Source organism: Boleophthalmus pectinirostris, unplaced genomic scaffold, assembly GCF_026225935.1.
Source record: "Boleophthalmus pectinirostris isolate CB_2022bp ecotype Guang Dong unplaced genomic scaffold, ASM2622593v1 HiC_scaffold_4, whole genome shotgun sequence".
NCBI lineage: Eukaryota > Metazoa > Chordata > Actinopteri > Gobiiformes > Gobiidae > Boleophthalmus > Boleophthalmus pectinirostris.
The window spans coordinates 20,692,916-20,710,190 of NW_026571353.1; the positions used below are offsets into that span (position 1 = coordinate 20,692,916).

General features: G+C 38.3%; 2 protein-coding genes across 3 annotated transcripts; one reads left to right on the top strand and one right to left on the bottom strand.

The window, feature by feature from the left end:
* Positions 1–293: 293 nt before the first annotated feature.
* scamp1 (secretory carrier membrane protein 1) lies at positions 294–6,175 on the top strand. The gene is made up of 9 exons (XM_020917057.2): positions 294–525; positions 1,092–1,172; positions 1,647–1,751; positions 2,202–2,310; positions 2,452–2,580; positions 3,247–3,406; positions 3,493–3,594; positions 3,663–3,780; positions 3,861–6,175. Exons 1-9 carry the CDS (start codon positions 469–471, stop codon positions 4,017–4,019), a joined length of 1,020 nt encoding a protein of 339 aa, XP_020772716.1. The 5' UTR covers positions 294–468; the 3' UTR covers positions 4,020–6,175.
* A 475-nt stretch (positions 6,176–6,650) lies between these two features.
* On the bottom strand, positions 6,651–16,998 carry LOC110156160 (LHFPL tetraspan subfamily member 2a protein-like). 2 transcript variants are annotated; one of them, XM_055161700.1, is made up of 5 exons: positions 16,897–16,959; positions 15,703–15,749; positions 14,129–14,181; positions 8,336–8,922; positions 6,651–7,959 (listed from the first exon to the last, which is right to left on the bottom strand). In XM_055161700.1, the coding sequence occupies exons 4-5, from the start codon at positions 8,745–8,747 to the stop codon at positions 7,703–7,705; spliced, it is 669 nt and encodes a 222-aa protein (XP_055017675.1). In that variant the 5' UTR covers positions 8,748–8,922; positions 14,129–14,181; positions 15,703–15,749; positions 16,897–16,959; the 3' UTR covers positions 6,651–7,702. The 2 variants fall into 2 exon arrangements, with proteins under 2 accessions (XP_055017675.1, XP_020776015.1); XM_020920356.2 differs by lacking the exons at positions 14,129–14,181; positions 15,703–15,749 and having other exon boundaries at positions 16,897–16,998.
* Positions 16,999–17,275: the final 277 nt, after the last annotated feature.

Genomic DNA, 17,275 nt, shown 5'->3' on the forward strand with positions numbered 1-17,275 from the left:
CATGTTCAATCCTGAAGACCCCGACAATCCAGGAACTGCAGTTTCTATGTTGTTTGAGTTTTTCCTGACATATTATGTTTATATTTTGAAGAAACAAGGCCCAGTTGAAAGTGATTGATTAACCAGACTATATTGAAATAGGTTTAAGACAGTAGACAGTGTAATACGGCACTGTTGTTCCCTGACATCATAATTTCTTTGTATTATAGACTTAATGATTAGGAGAAGATCACATAATGTCGCCTACCTGTGCTCGCGCGTCATGCTGTCCGCGGTGCTGAAACTGACGCACCGTGCGTCAGGATCACGCATCCTCTGCCATCTTTGTACTGCTCCTGGCTAAGCTAGGCGACAGGGCTCTCCATCAGCTGGAAGGGACTGCAGACTGAAAAGAAAGGCAGTCGAGTCAAGCCATTTTGAGAGTAGGAGAGCCCATTTACGCATACAACCGACATTTAGAGCTGTACAATGTCCGATTTCGACAGTAACCCGTTTGCAGACCCGGACTTCAGCAACCCCTTTCAGGTAGCGCAAGCTAACACTGTGCAGCTATGCCAACCGTCTGGGCTTCCCTCATCAATACGTCTGTACCGCGATTTAACGCTTTATCTGATGGGTCTCCCTTTTGCTTTCAAGCCCCTTTAGCTTTAGTTTTGAGATATTTTCTGACTTTTCTCTGGTTTTATTATAATATGCCTATTTTGAGTTGGGACCACGATTAATGATTTAGCTAGCGTTAGCCACGGCCAATGTTAGCTCGTTGGCCGTTGCTCCTATTAATAAGCAACTTCACTTTTTAAGCTTACGCAGAATGTCTAAGAGTCGTTGTCAACGCAGTCACGATGTAGGCACTGTAACCTTCACCCAGCATTTGTCCTTTACCTTTATACGTCTATGTTGACTGTAAACGTGATGACCAAAACATCTGTTGTTATGATGAGCAGTGTAAGGTTCCTGTCTGTGTTAAGTAACAAGAGGGATGGATTACAACCATCACTCATGCCTTTACACTGTACACATGCTTGAGACATACTAGAATTGGGTTTAATTTTATATTAACCATTGAAAGTGCATGATGTTCTGCACCCTAGGATCCTTCGGTGACACAGGTGACGAGATCTGCCCCTCCTGGTGGTCTGGAAGAGTATAACCCTTTTACGGATGCCAGAACGGTCAGTTGCTATTCATTTCCTTATACAATTAGGGTGTCCACCTGCCCCTCTTGTGGTTGTCCTGCATAGCCATTTAGGCCCCTGTCCTGAGGTTAATGGATTAAATCAATATGTCCAACTTTATATTTGATGCCCCATGAATAATACAAAATCTGAGATTTACGTAGAAATCATGATATATTCTTACTATAAATCAAGAATCTTGTGTGTTCTTCATAAATCTTCCTATGGGCCTTATAACTAATTAAAACTAAAACTTCTATGGTGTTACTGCAGTTATTACTATGAGCTTAAATATACCGAGGCAGTCCCTCCATTTCTCACCAAAATTAAACAACTTTGACAACAATTTGAGGTAGTCATCCTAATGACTAATGTTTCTTCGATCTGTGCTGGCATGGCTACTGTGAATCTTAAGTGAACATATGACATTATGGGCACTAATGATAATATGCACCCGTTTTGTGCTTGCAGTCAGGAAATGCCTCCAAATCTGCCCCTGCCCCTTCTCAGAACACACAACCTGCCATAATGAAGCCCACAGAAGAGCCTCCTGCATATTCACAGCAGCAAACTCAGGTAAACTTACATTATATTACATTCCCAGTGTGGAATAAATAATTGTACAAAATTATCGTTGCACTGTATTTCTTTTTATTTCTGCTTATTTTTCACATAGTTTGTGTCAAGTCTAATTAACATTAAGACATGTTTACATTATTTTTTATTTATAATTTGGGATGTAAGAAATACTGATATTACGTTCCTTTCCCTTTTTCATCTTTTCATTTCATTTTTTCCATTTTCCCCCCATCTGATTTTCCTTGAATAAATACAACAGTGCAACAAGGTAGTCTGTAGTTTTATGCCTCCTTTTGTAGCATGCTTGTATAAGGTTCATTCATTGTGTTTAACTGACCTTTATATAGTTCTCTAGTATTTACTTTTAGAAGAAGTTTAGTTTGTGCCCAACAGTCTTAGCTAGCTCTTATGCTTGAGATGATGCATTAAATGATCTGTTTTCATCAGGACCAGGCGCGGGCCCAGGCTGAGCTATTGAGGAGGCAGGAAGAGTTGGAGAAGAAAGCAGCAGAGCTTGATCGACGGGAGAGAGAGTTACAGTCTCATGGAGTTGGAGGTCAGTGTTTTACCGAAATGTACTTTAAATACTCTTTTTGGAAAACAAATAGTTTTTGAGTATGCTTATGTTATACTTTTATACCAACCAAAAGGTGATTTTTAAATGTGATTTTTAATGTGCAAATGATTATCTTTCCAGGTCGGAAGAACAATTGGCCACCTTTGCCTCAGAAGTTTCCTGTTGGACCATGTTTTTATCATGACATAGCAGTGGACATTCCTATAGAGTACCAAAAGACTGTCAAAATCATGTACAATCTGTGGATGTGTAAGTATATATTTTATGCCTTCATTACCTTTTAAGTTTGTCTATCTATATTTTACATAAAGAAATTTAAAAAAACATGATCGTTCAATGTCTTTGTTAATTTCACTTCACATAAAAAACACAAGTTCATTGATCCAAGTCCTGTGATCAAAACAATCGAGATGAGTTAGTTTGCTTTTGCTTTTAATTCGATGTATAATGACCATATAAACAATTATAAACAATGTGTTTTTATAATTGTATTGTAACCTCAGCTGAGATACATTTCTTACCACAGTATTCTGGGTCACTTTGCTTGGGGAATCTTTGGCACATGTCTGATTTGGTTTACTTCATTAACTTTTTCAATAGTGATTTAGATATTATAGCTTTAAGTATCCGATCCCCGATATCAATCTGATATTTTGAAGCAATATCTGATCAAGAACATTTTTCAGGATTTGTGCAGATATCCAGTACCAGTATCAGTGCATATTCAGACTACTCGCTCACTAATACACTGAAGGGCCAGGCTAACTTGAAATTATTATTATTTATCGAACTATTATTTATTTTCTACTTTATTGAGTATTTACGTTGTTTTTGTTGTTTGTTTACCCAAGACAGTCTTAATATTTACTTTATTAAAAACTGTTTTATTTCTGCATTATTATTTTCTTCATGCAGTTCATGCAGCAACCCTTTTTGTGAACATGTTTGGCTGCCTGGCCTGGTTCTGCGTGGATCCAAATCGTGGTGTGGACTTTGGTCTTGCCATGCTTTGGTTCTTGCTTTTTACACCATGTTCTTTTGTCTGCTGGTACAGACCGCTTTATGGAGCATTTAGGTAAGACACACCCCCATTATTCATCTTACATGTCTGATAAACTATTTTTATGTTATGGCTCACCTCTAAATACTCTTTGTTTGCAGAAGTGACAGCTCGTTCAGATTTTTTGTCTTCTTCTTTGTCTATATTTGCCAATTCGGAGTTCATGTACTGCAGAGTATTGGTATTACTAGCTGGGGAACTTGGTAAGCTCAGTTGCTGTTTTTTATTTTAATATTGAGCACATAGCACTGACTTCTTGTGTTTGTTCTAGCGGCTGGATTGCAGCACTAACAGGTCTGAACACCAGTATCCCCGTAGGCATCATCATGTTACTTATTGCAGCACTGTTCACTGCCCTTTCTGTGGGATCTCTCATCATGTTTAAAAAGGTCGGTATTGTCCTGGCCTATTTTATGTGGATAAGTATACTGTGTAAAGGGCGTTGTGTGATATTTGTCTTCTTTTGCAGGTACATGCTCTGTACCGCACCACAGGTGCCAGTTTTGAAAAGGCTCAACAGGAGTTTGCCACTGGAGTCATGTCAAACAAGACGGTTCAGACCGCTGCTGCCAATGCTGCAGCTAATGCTGCTACCAATGCTGCGCGTGGAGCCTTCAAAGCCCCATAAGTATTCATAGTACATACGTATGTACACGGTTAACTTACACATACACCCATAGACATAACCATTTCAGAGAAACAGCACGGCCCCTCATACTCTTATAACAATATCTCTTTATGAATGCTGTAATGTTCAATTGCTAAACAACCCATTGTCATGTGTGAAAGAAAACAGAAATTGTCCCTCTTATAATTAGTAAGAAAACTGCAACAATTATCCCATCAGTAACTTCCTAAAACCACCAAAACACATGAATTTTATATTTTAGTCACTACAATTGTTACTGATTAGACTACAGGCTATTTCTCTTTAACATTTGTGAGGAGCTGATTATTTGTATTTTTGCATATCAATCTTAAAGTGCAATGAATGAGTCCATGTTTTCCTTTCTAGAACATGGCTGTGACGATATCTCTGAAATGTAAATGAAATGTACGTATCTGCACTGTATATTGCCTTTTTCAGTAACCAGAGATATGAGTCTGAACAGAAAATGATTGTGTTCCTTGTGAGAACTGGACTTTAGGTCATACGTCACTTTTATTGGCAAAGAAGGCTGGGTGCAGCATTGCTGTGCTTCACTCCAAATTGACAGCATGATAAAGACATGCATGTTTAGCTCAACATTTCTATGGCAAGGTCATCGTGTCCACAAAGTACTAGCCTTTTGTTGTAGCTACAAGTGTAGCTGGCTTTGAGGAATGTCAGACTCCTTTTTGCTGTTGGGTTTGGTAAGAAGTGAAGCTTCTGCATGTCCTTATGGCTATTTGATTAAATTGGCTTTGTTGGGCACTATTACTAACCATAATAATTGTACAAGAAATGGTTGTCAGTGGTTGGCCATCACACATTGTGGACAGGATAATTTGTTTTATAATGGGTTTTGAATGTGTGGTATATTTTCCATTGTGCTTTTTTCCAAAACTACTGAATACTAAAACTGATAGGTCAAATATGGATAACTACAGTGGATAACATTAGTATTGTTATGATCGTATCACTACACCCATAACCAGAAGTTAAACTTTACTTTTTAATGGTATTAGATACTTTTACATCTGTCATTTTAACTATCACTATTAACTGTAGTTGGAAGCATTTTCTGGTTAATCTAACTATTAAGGACACAGACCAGGCACAAACAGTCAGTATTCAAGTTGTGCCGCTTTGAGAGGAGTCATTGCCAGGTTCAAGTATTTGAAGACTTAAGTAATGTCATGATTTGTTCAGTTATTATCAGTGATATTAGTGTTGTACAGACTTCTGTCACTTCATGAAATCTGGACGTTGATGGCATTTTGTGTATTGCCCTGGCTAGCACCTGAGTTAGTGGTGAATTGTGTGCAGATATGTCAAGAACTGACTCTTTTTGCTGCTGTTGCTCTAAATATGTGCAGACAAAATGCTTCTGAAAGTGTCAAGTGGTCAATACGTTTCCATGTTATATTATAGGCCAATATTATAGCAGTATTTTTTTTTTTTTTTTTTTTTGAGAATTCTGTAATGAAGTCATTGCACATTGTTGTCCATTTTAGTGCAATGGGTTTGTTTTTTATTTATGTTTTAATTTAAATTTGCATTTCAGATATTGCTCTGTTTGGTTTAAATATACATGTCTGTGCTTTTCATAGCAAGTTAGCCAATGAAAAATTATTTGTCCCAGAATGAGTGCTTGTGTTGAAAGAGTGAATGGTGGTATGATGAGCGATATCCCTCAAGTGTAATTCAGTGTACTTAAAAGCTGTGAGAAATCTACCAAATGTCCATTTGTTTTTATGCGTGTTTATTGTGTTTTATTTGAAATTATTACTTTTTGTTTTGGTCACACTACTTTCATGTCTCATTTTCACAGTTTTGTCTAGCCATGTTTGGCAGTGTATTCTATTTATGAAACCAGTTTGCAGTACAGAATGAATTGCTTGGATAACCCTGACATAGGACTGACGTTTTTGATCTGTGATTATATTATTCACTGAATCAGAAGATATTTGTCTAAAAGGGACACCTGTATATTTTGTAAACTTGAAAATTTGATCCACACAATCAATCATATGTAAAAAAGAAAAGTTACACACACTGTCTGGCCTTTGTCGCATGTGAAATAGTTTTGCGTTTTGTATATTTATGGTATTAACATGAATAAAAATTTGAAACAAATCAGAGGATATTGTGCTTCTCTTGAGGTCATTTGATATTCCCCATACTCCTCTCCCTGTAAGGTGCAATCTGTAACTTTCTAGTAGAGGCTCTGCCACCTGCTGGATTCCATGATAATGTTTTTCGCTTGTTAAATGTTTTTCCCTGGAGAGTTTTACAGGATGGGATTTAATTTAATTACTTCCATGGAGACAAACAGGCCACATCACAAGGCCGGCGTACAGGTCAGAGCTTTGAAGAAGTAGGCCTGTTCACAGTAATAATGCATGTTTTTACTGTAGTTTAGAGAAGTAAGAACACATGTAATTGAATAGGTACAAGATATATTTGCTTAATGCCATAGTGTGGAACATCCCAGGCAATAACATATCAGTGAGACAAGCTGATGGCAGACCATCTAGAAAATCAGAAAAGTTGCACAGTGGATCTTTAAGTTTCTCATTTAAGATCACCAGATAGAAATACACATGGACATTTAAAGTTATTCACATACTTTCTATTGTCAGTGTTACACAACAATGTCAGGTGCATCTCTAAAATGTGTTTTCTGGCATACTTTCATTTATCTTCACAGTCTCACGGCTGAACACAGGAACGGAATTATTGCACCATAAGCATCATAATATATACAGTATTCTAAAAAAAAAAGAAGCAATACAAAAATGTGACAAATTCATTACAGAGACAAAGTGCAAACCCCATTTCAAGGATTTTTTAAGTGAATTAAAAGTATATTATGCAAAGTTGACTCTTGTGAGCTTTAAGACATTTTAGAACCTATTGCAACAACACATCATCAGTAGGGTAAAACTAACCTGTCTTACGACAGCCCAACGTCATCAGAAGCATACCTGGAGTTGTGTTTTCTTTCATTCACATATATTTGAATAATCCTTTATTATTAATCTACATTTCAAAATCTCAAAATGCTCTGTTCCATGATGTGGTAGTTTTCAAGTTAACAGCTACCTTTTATCATTTCTTCAGTACAGATTGGCAATTCCAGGAATGAAATTGTTCAAATGGAGTTTAAAAATACAGTGCTTTCTGTATTACCACGACATCATTAGGTGGAACAGAGTGTTTTCAGAGATAGAGGAATTCAGCCTAAATATGCAGAGTTTGCACTTTAAGCAACTCTGGGTACATTGTTGATGAGGAACCAACATTATAACATAGATCAGATAATAGGGTAATATAAGCCCTTTAAGTGGTGCTGCTTAAAAAACAGAACAACTGTGCAACTGTTGAGTAAAGGTCAGCAAGTAAGTCTTACAACTGATCACTGTAACTGGTCAACAGTAACTGGTAGCAAGTCTGTACACAATTGTTAAAACATCATGGCAGGTGAAATAATGACTAATTATTGTAATGCTAGTTCATAGAGAAAAGGACAAAAGCTGTTGCTAGTGTCATACCCAATCCAAGCTTGTCAACAAAGACGGTGTTATGATTTCATCTTTCAACAAACTACCCTACCTTACCTTTCTATAAATACAAACTTAAAAGATGTTTGCAAGTCATCCTAATGCTCAGAGCAGGCATATGAGACTTTTCCCCTCCTCTATCTCCTCTTGTACTTTATCACTAGAGGTGGCAATCTCTGCTTGTGCTGACAAAACGGCACAAAGGAAAGTGGCCAGTGTTCCTCCTATAGCTGCGTAGAACGCCCAGCCCAGTGAGCAGGCTGCAGGCCTGAAGGGCAGTGCCTCCAGACCACAGTAGCTCTTCACTTTGTCAGACCCCCATCCAGCAGGGTACAGCATCAGACCCACCATCAGGAGCAGCCCTGGGTGAGAAAAACATGTCAGCATGGTCAAAGGGCAGCTGGCAACTCGATTACGCAATGTCAGAAACATTCGTGGCTTAAAGGCATTTGTTTTGCTCGAATGGTAAAAATGTCACATAATCATGGTAGTAAAACAGCTGTTGATTAATGTCTGTGTGCAAGTCCAGGCCTAAAGATGTGTTGATGTAATTCCACATGTTTTAACAAGCACCATTAGTTGCTATGTTTGCTGGTTTGGAGCTAGCAACTCTTAAGTTGTGAGTGGAGATTCCAAGAAAATACATATTTCCCAAAGAAATTGCATGAGTGGTATTCATTGAACCAATATGCATGCACTGTTGTGTATTGGGCGTATAACGTTGTGGACATTTCTCACCTCCAATAGCCTGCAGGAGACCACAGATGTTGAAAATGCTCTTCTTGAGGATGCTCTGGAAGCACAAGCTGAAGATGGAGATACAGGCCACACAGCCCAACACTAAGGTACCAGCTGAAAGGAACAACATGGCAGCCTGCCAGAAGCCACTGGCCACCTCTCCGAATGAGGCTGCATAGGGTCCGCAGATGACACCCACCCCTTGTGTGCCAATGCGAAGGCATCGGCTGTACAGCCCCAGAGACGGCCTGTACTGACCGGAGTCCACACCCTCGCCGTTTACACTGGGGTCAGAACGAGGGAAACCCAACAGCCAGTCAGGACTCATGAAGGCCACCAGCTCAGCAAAGGCCACAATGATGCTGAGCAGAGTCCAGAGCAGAGAGCGACACGTCACAATCACGTGACACATGGTGCACACAGTCCACGAAGAGTCTCTTAGAAGGTGCTCTGCTCTGTGAGCAGCTCCAGGGAGCTGATTTCAGAGGTTGTTCTGTCCTTTTGTTTACTTTATTTCACAGAATTTGTTCTGTTATATATCCAGTTATAATGCACCAAAGCAGCTTCCTTCAGCCATTGCAGCATCTCTGAAACATCAGACAAAATAAAGGTTAGAATATAGGCCAATCATTCACAGTGTGTTGATAAAACTGTTTGGTTCTGTTACTGTTTGTTAAATTGTACAGGACAGTGTTCATTTTACGCAGTGTCTGTGACTTTGTAGACAAGAGACATAGTTTTGGACAGGTTGTAAGTTACAGAGCCTTCCTTTCCATCCAGTGTGAGTCACTAAAGTGAATTTACTGAGTGATTGTAGGAGCCCCTCCTCATTGCAGGTCCCTAGGGAGACTGGAGACTTCCCAGACAAATGCTAGTGCAATGAGCAACAGTTCCAGATGTCTGTAACAGTGAGTATGACTAACACGCAGCAATCTACTGTAAATAATCATGTTTATACTGTCATCACATTACTCATACTGAACCGTGTGCACTGAGCGGCCACAGATCAGGGCTGTTGTCATGGGAATAAAGCATGACATGAGAACTACATTTTACTAAAACAGCGGATATGGAGTAATCTTCTTTAAATATAAAACAGGGATTCTTAAATGATGGGTTTGACTGTGGCAATGTCAGGAAGGGCCTTTGACTAGAAAGTAGCTGGTTGAAATCTTGTTCTAAGCTCTTGCTGTCTCATTGCCAACAAATGAAACAGAATTTCATTAAAAATAAAATTGGTTCCCAAAAGTGCAATGGCAGTTTGCTCTGGATTTTTAGCACTATGATTTTTATGATTGGCATCTTTCTTTTTTGACAAAAAATAATATTCAAACATCACATTATCATTATTAGACAATATTCAGTTGATATTTTGAGAATGAATCAGAAATGCGCCTGTAAATGTAATATGTTATCCAACAATTGAAACCACTGTAAAATAACCACTAAAGAGCTGAAATAAATCCATTTAGGCCTTGTTTGGAAGATTGCACTGGAAATTTTCAGTTTTATAAAACATTTTCCTCTAATAGATGCTGTATACACAATTAGGGGTGTCAAATTATCGCGTTAATTGCGATTAATTAATTACAGTCATATTTAGCGCGTTATATTTTTTAATCGCGTTAATCTCATTTTTTAATCTCTAACTTTACTGTTTCTGTATGCGAGTTGCTTTATTATAAAACCTGTTTTTATGTGTTGTTGGGACAACAACACACACACACACACAAAAACACATTTATAATTTTTTTTTATTTCGGTAATTCCACTCATTGCCGGAAACCCACACAAAACGCGCGCAGTAACAGCGACGTAAACGTCATGTTCACGTTGGCGGCGTCAGTCGCACAATGGACGAGGTCGAAGAGCCAGTAGAACAGAGTCAGCAGTGCACAGGTAAAAACACATTCATGTCTTGGAAATTCTTCTCCCGACGTGAAATATAAAAGAAAATAACAAATATAAAATCGCCTACAACTTAAATGTCACTGGTGAAAACAACCTGCATAGGCTCATGATGTCTGCACTACTGTCCTATAGTGACCTGCCACATGAGGGGACACGCACACAAACACACACACAAACACACACCTTCATCATCGTCATTAACCTGAGAACGCGCGGACCACGTTTCCTTCCGTAGTTACTGCGCGGACACCGACGTGCTCCCGTGAGCCGCGTATGGATCGTGTTTTCTCGCGTACCGCTGCGTAAACCGCGCTTCCTCCTGTGCGCCTCTAAACCAGAACTAACACCAAGACTAAAACCAGGACTTATCCAGTCTAGGACTAAACCGGGACTAAACCAGTCCAGGACTAAACCAGGACTAAACCAGGACTAAACCAGAACTAAAACCAGAACTAAAACCAGGTCTAAACCAGGAATAAACCAGGACTAAAACCAGAACTAAAACCAGGTCTAAACCAGGTCTAAACCAGGTCTAAACCAGGTCTAAACCAGGACTAAACCAGAACTAACACCAGGACTAAAACAGGATTAATCCATTCCAGGACTAAACTAGGACTAAAGCAGGTCTAAACCAGGACTAAAACCAGTGATCTCATATATAAAGCATTTCTCTATCAATAATATGTTTAATATGGTTAAGGAAAGACTGGACTTTTTATTGTTTTTAAGTAGACAAAGGTTATTATGTTCAGATTTCCTAGTCTTTGCTGCTTTACAGCAAAAAGTTTCTTATTCATGGAGACTTGGGCTCAACAGCCAATTTGGAGAGATTTGTTAAACAATAAATGACTTTATAAAGTCACTTTTTTTAATCTATATCAGTCTTTTGATCTGCCACAATAATGTAATAATGAATTTAAATGAAAATACCTCAAGTTGAAGGCTTTTCTCAGCAATTTTTAGGTGAGATTAAAATGAAATTAATTAGATTAATTAATTACAGATCATAATTAATTAATCTCTAAATTGTTTTAATCGCATGACAGCACTATACACAATATTTTCGATTATCTACCACCTGTAACTACCACTGACTTGTCGAGTAGAAATAGAACAGAGCACACTGTTTGATATAATCTAGGGAATTTAAGATGTGGCTGATTTGTGTCTCAGATTGGTGAACTTCAAAACATGTGGTGATAATGACTAGGTTGCGACCATGACCGTATCTAAAGAGCAGGTATGAGCAGGAGCATTGAGATTTGAAACCACGATGTATGACTGATGTGGTTCAGTTAAACTTCATATCTTCACAGCATGTTTTCAACTTGCTTTGCTTTGAATTTGTATGAATTGTATGTAAAAAGGTTCTAGTTTGTATTGACCTGAGTTTGTGAAACTGTTGTTATTATCCTACCATTTCCACAGCCAGAATGCTGTCATTGAGAAGGTATTTGTTGTATTCTCCTGCTATACTTGCATCACAATTAGAGGTTACACAAAACCGCTGCTCTATAGTAAATACTGTAATTACTTGCCTCAGCAGCAACCTAAAGGGCAAAATGAAGGGGTGCATACAACTGAAAGACTCATGCGGATATTTAGCCAGTGAGACATACTGTACATACTGAATGCCATTATGGTTCTGTTATTACAATGTGTATACAAGTAATGTTGTTTCTATTAGAGATAGACTAATACATCATTTTGTGGTTATATTCAACCCATATTTTAACTTTTAAGTGTATGGGTTAGTGGATGTAAATCTCCAGCAAAGGTTGATATTTTGTTTGGCCCAAGCAGATGTTTAAATATACATAAGGAATATAAACATAAAGACTCACTTGAACACTTTAGTCCAAAAAGGGTAAGGCGAAAATGTGACTACACTGCTCACTTATCCATTTTTGTAGTAAAGCAATGTTATGGATGAGTTCATAGTGATATTTCTTAAGAAGAGAGTCCATGTCTTGTTCCAGATATATTTTACTATTACTGTGCATTGTTTGCCCAAAGGAAATTACACAAATAAACAGGAAGCAACTAGGAAGTACTCGTGTCTGTCTAGTTTGCTATCTTAACAACAGGCAACATTTAGGCTAACTATAAAGGTCACTAGTGAGCAAGGTCATGGGTACTTGAAGTAGTGGGTGATGTTTAAATACAATTCGGCTCAGGGTGATATTCACAAAAATTAATATAAAATATGGCTGTAAATATATTGGTTGAGGTTCAGATAATGCACAAAAAGCGAATAAACAGTAAAATTAAGAAAATGCAGAAGGATAACTCAGCACTAAAAGATTGTTTCACTTGTGTTTTTAATATGATGGCACAAGTTAAAATGTATTATTCTAGTAAGGACTATTGATAAATACAGTCTATTTGTTACAAAAATAAAAAGCAGGGATATAAAGATTAAACACAAAAGTTAGCTAATCTCTGTTTGAATCCCCTAGTAAAATATTCAGACATGACAAAAGAAACTAATTAAAGAAATAACACAAAAATATTTTCTTATTCAAACCAATTGCGTGAGTGAAAAAAGTGCTTGATAATTCCATAACCAGCACTGACGCACGGAGGAGCCATGCCCTTTCTGTTTGTTCAAGCTGAACTTAAGATCTTAGATTCACAAGATGATGAAAGCCACCTACTTGTACACTGGATCTATCATGGACCTGCTTGTTCCCACACCACTTTGCTGTATTAAGTCCTCTTCACCACAAAGGATTATATTCTTGCACCCAGGGCTCAGGGCCAACTTAAACAGAGCTTTCCAATTCCTAATTCATTCTCCTTGCTGCTAAGAGACAATCCTTTTTTCATGAAACAACAAAAATGCGACATGGAAGCCAACAGTCAGCTAGAGTGGTTTGTGTTTGGCTGTGAACCTGTAAGGCCCTGTGTAATGAAGCATAGCCCCTCAGCATGGGCCCAGGTGCCGACAAAGCACAACACAGGAGGCATATGTGGGTCAGTTGACTGTGGGTGAAGAGGAGGCCGCACAGCAGTAAATCTACAGTAATTGGTCTATGATATGAGAAGGGCTTCAATGGCATGCCAAGGTGCTGAGGTAATGAGTGCAAATGAGTAAGTACTGACAGTGGGTGGTAGAGTGGCTGTACTTGACCAATAGCATTGACCAACATGAGTGGACATTAAGAGCAGAGGATATTCATAGGCCTTCATAAACTTTTATAGGGGCACAATATCAGTTGCAACATAAGAAATGGACCCTCTTCCCATTTCTGTTAGAAGGGGCCTGTTTGAGGCATCTTGCCCCAGGCCCCCAAATTTCTGTCAATGAGCCTGAGTATGTAGTATAATGACACAGATCTTCCTACCTTGGACTGGTAAATTGATTACCCACAATATTACTTTGTGAACATGTTTATAATTTCACTGTTTTTCTGTTTCCAGAAGGATTTGGGGCAAGTGGTTGGAAGGAAAGATGACACAGATTGGCAAGCCATTTATTTCCATTACCATAAGGGAGCTGTGACTCGAGGCTAACCACCTCCACCACCACCACCACTGTGTATGGAGTGAATGAACAATTCATAAAATTGAGCACTTTGAGCGCCTGGAGACACACTGTTTAAACTAATGCATTAGAATTGTGTTTTGTTTGAAACCAGCTACAAAGTGTCACATGCCAAATTTTTAACTGTGTTTTTATTGTTACCCAGACAACGTTAAAACATATGGTGAATGTGTATGTCACTTATCTCTAGATCTCATAGACTAGTTTTCAAGTCCATCCCATACAAAATATTTGCCACAGACATTAAGATAAGATAATCCTTTATCATCTCATGGGAGAAATTTGTCTAGGGACAGGGAGAATATAGGGAGAAAATATAAATGTATAAGATTTACCTGTGGCCAAATGGCCATGTTAAGTTCCAAAGCTCAATATCGCTCTGATGATTCTGTAAAAACAATTGACATTCTTGTGTGTGTTATCAGTCAGAACAAGGCAGGACTTAACCTATCCCTCGTTCATAAAAGAATGCAGGCAGCCCTGAGAGTTAATGTATCACTTGAGGAACTTGATAACCAAAATGTTTACTTTAAATTTATATTTATTTTATGATTATTTCTACTTTGTATCCACACCACTTTTCATTATTAAATAAATCAAAACTGTAGTGGTTATTTTAACATGAAGTTAAAATAATGCTAAAATAGCCTATAGTAGTTTAGGTTTCTTATTATCTTTAAAATTTCAAAACATGAATCTTTAGTATGAAACGAACAAAGGTGATCTAAGGACATCATGCAGTCATAACACAGAGATTAGTGAGAGTAGCAGCCTTGTCTTTTCCACATTTCATCTGCACTTGTTAATACAAACTCAGTATAAACAGATCAACATTTTAGCCTTGAGGGAGACCAAGCTGGAATTTGAGCAGCTCAGATCATGTCTGCCGAATCACAGGTGGAGCAGAGAGCCTGAGCCATGTAGTGGCATGTAAGAGTATATTTTCCAAATTATGAAAAGAAAGACAGGACCCGCAGCTGTGAAGTTGTTCTTACATTTTCAGAAAAGTGGTAATGTTAAGCTGACTCCACCAAAGAACAACAAGGTCTTGCTCTATGAAGCAACAGTCTTTTTTTTCAAACTAAGCGTTGCCATGTGGGTTATTTGGCAGACCTTTTCAAAGGAGGAAATGGGACATGGTCTAGTGACAGACACCTCATGTCTCTAACGTGATGAATGATGCTGTTGGATCTGTTTTGAGCAGTTGGTGCAAGTCAATTTAGAAAAAGAGGTTACATTATTTTAAATTAAGGATGATAAAATATCATATTGTGTTATGATGAATAATGCTGACTTCATGATTGTTGGCAATTACTGACACCATAACCCAACGACAGTGACTATTCTTCTTCTTCTTATAAGTTACCATTCCTGCAGTACATGACCAGCTACGAAATTGCAAAATTCAATGTTTTACTGAAAATTTGAACATAGACACTAGACAGACTGACAAACAGACAAACAGATATCCATCCTCTTGCATTCTTTAGCTATAGGCATGCGTTGTACAGATGTATGACATGTGATTTGGGTTTGTTTACAGTATTTACAATAACACATAAAGGTTCCTTGTTACAGTGTTCTCCAGTCTCCTGTGCTGTTTCAGTCAGTGCCACTGCAGACAGCATTTCTAACTGCAGAAGCTGACAGACAGTGCATCACAATGATCACTATAATTAATACATTTATATAAACTGATGTTATGTACTATAGTATGTATTGTATATTGCCTGATGTATAAAGTATAAAGTATATCTATCTATCTACCCTTCTATAACAAATTCCTTACTTGCAGTCATCAACAGTTCAACACTGAAAAGCCCGCAGCCATTGGAACAACACACACACACTAATAAAAATACAAATACAATCAATCATCCATCCTAGAAAAAACTTGTGCCAAACTCACATGTGCCCATGTAGAGGTGGGAGATATGTCTTGAAACTTGATCTGATCTGACATATGGAAAATTTGTCATTTGTAATAAAAATAATTTAAAAACTGCAAAAAGAAAATATACATACGCGCACGCATGCACGCACACACACACACACACACACACACACACACACATATATAGTCCATATTGCTCAACCCTTTGTCACAAAGACCCCTCAAAGACATACCACTGCTGTCCCAGAATGCACCTCTTCATTCTCTAAGACCCCTGCACATTGACCACAGATCTAGCAACCCTGACTCAGAGGAGGCCCCTCAAGGACCTTCAGTGGCCCCCACATTTCACTGACACAAAGCCCACCCCCTCCTCCTGCTGCCGCTCTCTTTGAGTGTCCAAATGATGAACTATTCACTTGGCCTTCATTTGCACATAGACGCCACAACTCAAATTCCTGGTCTTATACATTGTATTTTTACTTTGCATAAAACATGTTTATTTATTTTGTTTAAAGTGATCATTTGGCATAACCAAGTCCACTTTTAACATTGCAGTGTTGTTGTGGAAAATGTTTAGTAATTGTTTGGTTATTGTTTATTCTTACATCAGTCAGGATAAATAGTCAAGAGTTTTCCGGATTTGTTTAGCTTATAGTGGAGTGACTCTTCCCTACAGAACAGTTAACCTCATGTGTGGCTCAAATGGAGGACATGGCTGGGTCTATCATTTTTGTTTTTATATTTGTGACATAACAAATAAATACACAGTAATACACAGACTGTAGTCCTATTCCAAAGACTTTCAAACATCTGCTGAACAGCCGCTTAATTCATTCGATCGCACAATGCAGCATGTTGGGTAATGTAATGTAACGTAATGTAATGTAACGTAATGTAATGTAATGTAGGGTAATTAGACTCAAGTAAATGTAATAGGCTACAACAAAGTCAGGATTTGGCTTTAAGGGCCAATCAGAAATGCTGCGGTTTTGTTTTTCATTACATATTTTGCTTATACAAGAGCATATGTCTTACTTTCATAATAACCAAAATCCCGTAAACCTCCAGCCTTACAGGCTATTGGCTGATGGATTGTCATTTCAGAACAAAAGTTTAAGCTACTTTAAAACAACGAGAAAACAATAACAACCTACAACCCACGTGGCGCACATTGTTTGAAGTAAATCTTGAAAGTGTAAAACTTACGGGATGATTCTGGAGATCTTGTCTTTGTTGTGAAGTGTTTCCTCGCGGTCAGCCCTGTGCCTCAACTCATTCACTTTGCTTGTTTCAGCAGCTCGCGTTCTTCCGTCGTTTCTTTCATGGGCCGTCCCACCGACATCTGACGCCTTTTCTGCGCCCCTGTCCCGCCTCCAGCCTCTGCTTCAATATGGACTGGACTGTCCGGACAGGACTTTTTACACAAAAATATGACCTCTACCTCCTTAAAAGGTGCATTCTGTAACTTTTCTGGTGGAGGGTCCCTCTTCATGGAGATGTTGTCTGGAATGTTTCACAGTTTTTCTAGTATTTTTGATCGATAAAACCACCTGTAATTAAATAAATGTAAGGTAGCTGTTAAATG

Bases quoted from the DNA above. Each gene is read 5' to 3' on its own strand.
- scamp1 (XM_020917057.2), top strand. From the start codon at position 469: ATGTCCGATTTCGACAGTAACCCGTTTGCAGACCCGGACTTCAGCAAC. The intron at 526-1,091 runs GTAGCGCAAGCT...TCTGCACCCTAG, and splicing joins ACTTCAGCAACCCCTTTCAG to GATCCTTCGGTGACACAGGT. The intron at 2,311-2,451 runs GTCAGTGTTTTA...TTATCTTTCCAG, and splicing joins ACAGTCTCATGGAGTTGGAG to GTCGGAAGAACAATTGGCCA.
- LOC110156160 (XM_020920356.2), bottom strand. From the start codon at position 8,747: ATGTGTCACGTGATTGTGACGTGTCGCTCTCTGCTCTGGACTCTGCTC. The intron at 7,960-8,335 runs GTGAGAAATGTC...TTTCTCACCCAG, and splicing joins TCTCCTGCAGGCTATTGGAG to GGCTGCTCCTGATGGTGGGT.